The sequence below is a fragment of the Egretta garzetta genome, unplaced genomic scaffold (assembly GCF_000687185.1).
Source record: "Egretta garzetta isolate BGI_Z169 unplaced genomic scaffold, ASM68718v1 scaffold268, whole genome shotgun sequence".
NCBI lineage: Eukaryota > Metazoa > Chordata > Aves > Pelecaniformes > Ardeidae > Egretta > Egretta garzetta.
The window spans coordinates 1,735,305-1,743,452 of record NW_009260600.1 but is presented as its reverse complement, the minus strand read 5'-3'; the positions used below and the strand labels follow the sequence as shown (position 1 = coordinate 1,743,452).

General features: G+C 40.9%; 1 protein-coding gene across 4 annotated transcripts in view; it reads right to left on the bottom strand.

Moving 5' to 3' along the window:
- Positions 1-8,148, bottom strand: part of FNDC3A (fibronectin type III domain containing 3A) — a 109,157-nt gene that overhangs the window by 31,690 nt on the left and 69,319 nt on the right. For all 4 annotated transcript variants that reach the window (XM_009644791.2, XM_035900322.1, XM_035900319.1 and 1 more), the window contains 2 exons: positions 1,673-1,830; positions 474-533 (listed from right to left, as the gene is read on the bottom strand). In XM_009644791.2, the coding sequence (XP_009643086.1) occupies positions 474-533; positions 1,673-1,830 (218 nt within the window). The remainder of the gene's footprint in view (positions 1-473; positions 534-1,672; positions 1,831-8,148) is intronic.

Here is an 8,148-nt window from a genome sequence, read left to right as displayed (position 1 = left end):
GACATAGCAAAGCAGCAAATTCTGCTAGAAGGGTAGAATTATGTTGAGCTAGGGGCATATTTAGTAATGCATAAAGGGTCAGATTCACTGATCTGCTGGAGCAAAGCGTAAGCAGCATAACCTGACCCTCAGGTGGCCAGCAGTGAGCATGTTCTCGTGCAAGGTACATCCCTCTGCTGCCTCTGGGAAACAGAGATAGCACACAGAATCTGTGCCTGGCCCAAAGGACAGAAAAATGTCACTGTTCTGGCACAACATGAGAAGTAAAGAGCATGGGTGTTCGATGAGGGTGCAAGAATTCTCTGTTTTCCAAAATGGACTGAGTAGTCAGCTAAGCAAAAAATGCTTATTTGTGACTCAAAGGAGAGTGAGATGTGGTAAAGACTCTCTGAAGACTTATGCAAATACACAGATCCAATGAAACTTTTAAAAGATTTCCACTGAATTTAATGAATAGAGAAGGAGATACTCACTTTGCATGGTAATCAGTTGCTGGCCTGAGATCATTTACAGTAACTTTATTTTCTTCTCCACTGGAAAGAGATATGATTTAGTTTAAGAGACTGTTTCAGAATTCCATACATTTATAAAAAGACACACATCATCTAATCCATCCACCTAACACTCCTTCTAAGAAATATTTGCTAACAGTTTCTTTCTGTTGTTAAATACAGTAAAATGAAACCTGGTGGTTTTGGAGGGAGTTTGTTTTTCTGTTTGGGTTTTTTAAGAATAATTATTTTCCTCTGTACTCAGTAAGACCAGCTGCATTTGTATGCATGTATTTTATTACACAAAAAACAATCAAGTACTTGGGCCTTTAGAAGCTCAGTTCAGCCTTGCAAAAATGATTCTCTAAAACTGTAAATGATGGTATATACCTACTTGTCAGAGCCCAGTAAACAGAAAAGGCACCTCAGTGACATCTATTAGTCTGCTTTTACTGACATGAGCTTACTTTAGCAAAGCTGCTTTCTTTTCTTCTAAGCTTCTAGGATAGGGCTATCCAACTCGTGATTCATGTACTGCTTCTAAGAAATCCATGGAAGGTGACTAAGATAAACTAGCTAAATACAAAGATTAAGAACTTAAATTAGAGAGCTCCATGCCCTTAATGGTAAATTTTCTGTTACATTTCTCCAAGTTGCAAAAAACCCATTGAAAACCTTGGTATTAAGAATGAAAGAGTTGAAGACTTTTGTTTGTTTTGCTGCTGCTAGAGTTATATTCTGTGTGAATCTACTTACTTTATTTCATATATTAGGAATGTTCTCTTACCAAAAGTGTTTTCAGGAAGGGAGGGATAACCTTACTGGGAGCAGAAGCATGTGCTGTAAGTAAATAACTACAAATACAATTTGTATTTCTCACTACTTGTACATCTCACTAATTGAGAACTCATAGTTTCTAGTGCAGCTGGTTGGAATGCAGCTAAGTGATATTAAAACATGCTTCCAACATCTGAGAACAAAGTCTTTAAATTCTAATTGATGGTAGAGACTTCAGTAATAAACCACAACCAATTGTACCGAAAAAAGTAGTTTGTTTCAAAAGAGAAGTTGCACAAAACTGCTGACTACTTAAATCTCTGGACAACAGGTAGATTTTTAATGAAGTTTTAAGCCACAAAATTCAATGCAACAGCAATTAAATGAAAATAAAGAACACCTACATGTATACGGTTTTGTACTTTCCATCTTTTCCGGTATTTGAAATCATTACTTCATAAGTATAAACATCTGGTATGTCACTCTTGTCAGCATCTTCTCTGGTATCACTGCATGGAGGGGACCACGTAAGCAGTGCTGTTCTTGCCTGAATGTCTGATACCTGTAGAAATATAAATGCTATTGTATATAAATGCTGCTTTGCCACATAGGACCCAAGAAAAGAGAAGAAAATCTTACAGCATTATCACATCAGAGTATTTATACTGATGTAATAGTACTGATTATTTTTTACAGATGACATCAAGCTGGAAATCTAAATGTCATGAAAGAACTGCAATCCTAGAGCCCAGGGCTGAGTGCAAACAAACTTCTAAGTAACAAGTGCCACCTAGTGGGCTACATAAAAATGACGATCATTTATGAAGCACGAGAGATGGCAAGCATATATTGTGAATCAGTCGTTTTATTAAATGACAACGTTTCAGACTAACGGGACCGGTACTATGATTTTTTTTAATACCTTCTTGCTGACTTGCTTTTCATATGAAATATATAGAAACTCAAGAATTTCTCCAAAATGACTGGCATTGCTGTAGCAGGTACATAAAGAAACTCTGCTTTGGGCATTTAATTATGACTGCGACAAGTAGACTCTCCCATTAGATTAGAACCTATTTGGTTAATTACCCCAACAAATTGGTTTTGGTCAGGATATTAACAGGGATACAGCTACCTGAGGCTCTAATCCAGTACAGTTAGTGAACAGAATATTACAACATATCATGTACTTTGAGCTCCAGCACTTGTGATGAAGGCATGCTCACAAGGTCCATGTACATATACATACTTATATATATATGGGCAACATCCTAATTCCTGTGGTGGTGCTTGCCTGCACAGCCCACCCTTTGCAGAAAGGCCTGGATAACAACAGTTGGTGTGACAGAAATATAAGCATAAACTGTGTGTGTGAATGCAACACCTCCAACTGTCTGAGAAGTGTTTGCCCCAACAGACTCATTGTGCTAAAGGTGGTGACCCTCAGGTGGATTACATGGTAACCACGGAATAACAAAATTCTGAAACAAAGAAGGAATCAGCTCTGGAAGTATTAAAAGCAGCATGAAGATTCATACGAGGGATAAAAGATGCTGGAGTGGAACAGAGCGATGCTCAAAACCTGACCTGACAGTGTGAGAAATTGCCCTGCCACCACTGCCGCCTCCATCCAGGCCTGATGGATGCCGTGAGCAGCCGCACCTTAGATGGTGCGACAGCAGTTTGGGGTGCAGCAGGCAGTGACCCACAGATCAGGTGGGCACATGTGACCTGGTGGAGAGCTTTCTCAATGGCCTATGGATCAGCAGACTGTAGGGAACAACAGATTTTAGGGAATAACAGAGTTACGTGCAAAGCTAAAGCACCCACGTCTCCCAGAGGAGACATGCAGTTAGGGGCACCCACACTCCCAGAAGAGCGGGTGCTGCTTGAAACCCACACGGGCTGCAAGGGGCTAGGGATACTTGTATTTCTATAGATGCGTGCATGGGTGTATGCATGTGATTACAAATTTTTAAGATCTGTTATAGAAGTAGTCTACAAATTTGTGGGTGTTTATTAATATTGCATGTCTGCTACTGTGGTTTATATGTTGCACCCACCTGCTATTTCCAATCATTTCATAAGAGAACTGAAAACACATTTCATTATATGAAATGACTAGTTCTACAATATGACTGTAATATATATCTATTTTGGGAATAATTGCTTTTGGAAATCTATTACCAGAGTAAAAAGAATCAAAATGCTATCTTCACAACTGGTGCTCTTGAATTGCTATAATCTACTGAACTAAAAACCTGACTGGGCCAACCTCAAGAATGAAGCAGAGAGGAGATGACTTACTGATAACAGACAAACAGAAAAGAAGAAAAACCAAACAAGATGAGCCTCAATGCCTTGGAAATAATGTCACTAAGCCCTTACATGCTAACAGGGCTATACATCACATCCTGAAAGAGATCAAATGCTACTAAGATTACCCACTCAAGTTCTTGGAAACACAATTCAAAGTTTGGGAAGAGAAATTCCATTATAATCTTGATGCAGTCACAAACTACCCTACACTAAGTACAACCACCTCAGTACAATTCTAGCATTTCTGGAAGTCTTTGGAGTTCTGGGAAGCATCTGGGGTGGCAAAAGCTCCTTCTCAGACAATCTTAATCCCTCACTCCTGGGTTGCAGAAAGCGGCAGGGCATACTGAAGAAAGAAGTGTAGTTTCCTGGAGGATCTACTATGCTCCAGGCCTAGTAAGTCCACTGTTAAAATAATCTAAGCCTATGTTTAGCTACCCTGTCCTTAGCAGACAAGGGAGGAGCTATGGATGTCATCTATCTGGACTTCTGTAAAGCCTTTGATGTGGTCCTCCCACAACATCCTTCTCTCTAAATTGGAGAAAGAGGGATTTGGTGGGTAGACTCTTAAGGTGGATGAGGAATTGGTTGGATGGTTGCATCCAGAGGGTAGTGGTCAATGGCTCAACGTCCAGAGGGGTATTGGTGGCAAGTGATGTCCATGTCCCTCAGGGGTCCATACCGTTGGACCAATACCAACATCTTCATCAATGACACAGAGAGTGGGATTGAGTGTGCCCTCAGCAAGTTTGCAGACAACACCAAGCTGAGTAGTGTGGTTGACATGCCTGAGGGATGGGATGCCATCCTGAAGGACCTGGACAAGCTTGAGAAGTGGGCCCATGTGAACCTTATGAGGTTCGACAAGGTGAAGTACAAGGTCCTGCACTTGAGTTGCGGCAATCGCCGGTATTGGTACAGGCTGGGGGATGAAGGCATTGAGAGCAGCCCTGCTGAGAAGGACTTGAGGGTACCAGTGGGTGGAAAACTGGACATGAGCTGGCAATGTGCACTCACAGCCCAGAAGACCAATCATATCCTGGACTGCATCACAAGAAGTGTGGCCAGCAGGTTGAGGGCAGTGGTTCTGCCCCTCTACTCCACTCTGGTGGGACACCACCTGGAGTACTGCATCCAGCTCTGGAGCCCCCGGCATAGGAAAGACATGGACCTGTTGCAGCGGGTCCAGAGGAGGGCCACGAAGATGATCCGAGGGCTGGTACATCTCTCCTATAAAGAAAGCCTGAGAGAGTTGGGGCTGTTCAGCTTGGAGAACAGAAGGCTCTAGGGAGACTTTATTGCAGCCTTTCAGTATATAAAGGGAGCTTTTAAGAAGACTGAGAAAGACTTTTTACCAGGGCCTGTTGTGATAGGACAAGGGCTAATGGTTTTAAACTAAAAGAGGGCAGATTCAGATTAGATATAAGGAAGAAATTCTTTACAATGAGGGTGGTGAAACACTAGCACAGGTTGCCCAGAGAGGTCGTAGATGCCCCATCCCTGGAAAGATTCAAGGTCAGGTTGGACGGGGCTCTCAGCAACCTGATCTAGCTGAAGATGTCCTTGGTCACTGCAGGGGTGGGTGGACTAGATGACCTCTAAAGGTCCCTTCCAACCCAAACAATTCTATGATTCTATGATTCTTAACAGTTGAATTTTTCTTCCTAATGTACAGGCAGTCTCTCAATACCAGCTAAGCCTAGTTGTCCTAGCCACCATGGAGTTGAACATTAGATCTTCCCTTCCTTTCTGTAGTTGTTTCTTATGTATCTGAAGACTGTTTGCATTTGTGTCTTGCCTCACTTATCCAAATCTCCAAGCATTCTGATTGTTCTCCTTATCTCCTACTGTTTCGTTGTCTTTAGTGCTTTGCCCAGAACTGCACACAACATTCCATTTAACGCTTTACTAATGCCAAACTGCCTTATATACTTAACAGATTACATTTCATATATCTTTGTCTACCTCCTTTTACACTGGAGGAGTAATGCGATTGGTATGACTGAAAGGTGGCGTTACATCTTATTAGAACATTAAAATATTAGAGGTTTCAATTGTTCACTACAGACAGAGTAGGAAGAGTGGGAGAGAGATCAAAGACAACATTACAGACTACAGAGTAACAGACAACCAACAGGACTTTTGACTAGTAAAATTAAACCCAGAGTTATTAGTGGAAATCATTATATACTAACAAGCATAAACAGAGAACAGGGTGAAATGTTCTTTAAGCCTCTGACTGGATGAAAAATTGTTATCCCCAGTTACTCCCCCAGGGCTATATTTGTTGGCAACTCATGTAAACCTTCCATAAGGCTTCTAAAATAATAGAAGACAACTGTTAACACAGTAACTATTACACAATGAACCAGTAATATGTACCAAGCTAATAATCAGTGACTATGGAGGTTGTTCTGGTTGTTTTACTTTGTGTAAACAGGGCATGTGACTAAAGTATATTATGAAGAGCTGAAGCTTTGCTGTGGCCAGTTTGCCAAAGCTTAAAAGCAGTCAGTGGAATTGAACATGATTGGAAATGCAAAGTGAAAAGTATTTGCAGAAGCTGGAAATTAAGGCCATCCTTATGGTGCATAAAAGCTGTAATGTATAAAAGCTATATAAATTCTGTATACATACACATGCACATATATGCATATGGGGAAAAGGAAGAAATATGTTAGTCAATAAGCTATGATTTAACAGAATTTACAGAAGTCAAAGGAGTCAATGAAACAAAAGCAGGTAACAAGATTAAAGACAAAAAGATTATATATATATATAAAAAAAAAAATCTATCAGGAAATCTATGTCAGGCACTGTTCTATTACTGGTGGATGTACAGTCATTTCCATCCTGCATTTGCAATGAGGCAGAAATGCATATCCATCTTATGTATCCTTGTTGCTGGACTAGAAAATTTACAACCCACACCAAAGTCGCTGGGCCCAGTAGATGGTGCCCAGTGAAACCGAGCAGTCTGCAATAAACCAGATGGTCAGGCTAAACCACTGGTTCCCCGTCAGTCATGTACACTCACATTAAACCAGGAAGTTGTAAGAAGCCAAGCCTAAACTGGTAAACCCTGCTGAGGAGCACTGGGGAGTGAACTACTTACGGAACAAACATTAAGAGGCAGGTACCTGAGGGCCTACGAGAAGGTGCTCATGGGCAGAAGAACAGAACAAGAGTTACAACACCTAACTCTTTGGCAGGTATAAATACTGGCAATAATTTCCAATCCTGTCCCTCATACACCTGAATCCCCCTGAAGCCACTACTTTCTTCATTTCTGCAATGGGCATGGGGGACTGTGGGGTCCCCAGAAATACAGTTTATGTGTGAGGGGTCACACAAAAAGAAGAGAGGCAGTAGGAATGGGACTGAGTAACATCAAGGTTTTTCTTCTGGACTTACACTCTGTATGATGTTACATATTTCTTAAGTTCTGGAGCTTTTCAGTTGTCATGGTTTAACCCCAGTTGGCAACTAAGCACCACAGAGACTCCTGCTCACCCTCCCCCTGCCCTGGTGGGATGGGGGAGAGAATCAGGAAAGGAAAAAGAAGTAAAACCTGTGGGTTGAGATAAAGGCAGTTTAATCAAACAGCGTGGGGGGCGAGGGGGGAGAAATACACAAAACAAGTGATGCACAATGCAATTGCTCACCACCTGCTGACTGATGCTCAGCCTGTCCCCGAGCAGTGATTGCTGTCCCTTAGCCAAATCCCCTGTTTATCTACTAAGCATGACATCCTATGTTCTGGAATCCCCCTTTGGCCAGTTTGGGTCAGGTGCCCTGCCTGTGCCCCCTCCCAGCTTCTTGTGCACCTGGCAGAGCAGGGGAAGCTGAAAAAGTCCTTGACTTAGGGTAACCACTACTTAGCAACAACTAAACCATCAGGGTGTTATCAACATTATTCTCATACTAAATCCAAAACACAGCACTATGCCAGCTACTAGGAAGAAAATTAACTCTATCTTGGCCGAAACCAGGACACTGGTAAATTCACATATGAGTATTTTCAACCATTCTTAGTTGCTAAAAAAAATTTAAAAAAAATCACAACGGCAAGCACTGACAAGAGAGAATCAGAGAATGTAATTCAAGTAATTTTCAACTAATTTATAAAACATTTGGTACTGCTTTTCAGATTCAACTTCCAGCTAAGAGAATGACTCTTAAAGACAAGTCTAGGTCCAGCTATATTTTTCCTCACAAGACTGTTAATAATGGACAAAAGCAAAGTATTAAAAGATTAAGAATTGCTAAAATGAAGATTTTCTGTAAAAAACTTTTCTCTATTGTGTATATGCACTATGGCAGTCTTAGATTACATCAGCATGTACTATTTTGACACAAAACTCCTGTTTCACATGATGCAAGCATATGAGAGTAATTACTAATTGCTTAAAAGCAATTATTCAATATTGTCCTTTATCCTTGATGTTCAGTAATATCCAAATACTTGACTTTTTGAACACTAGCCAGAGCTCTATTATGGAAAACAATTACTAATGTTTCAGAAATTCCCATCAGTTCTCAAGCACAAAACACTAGCATT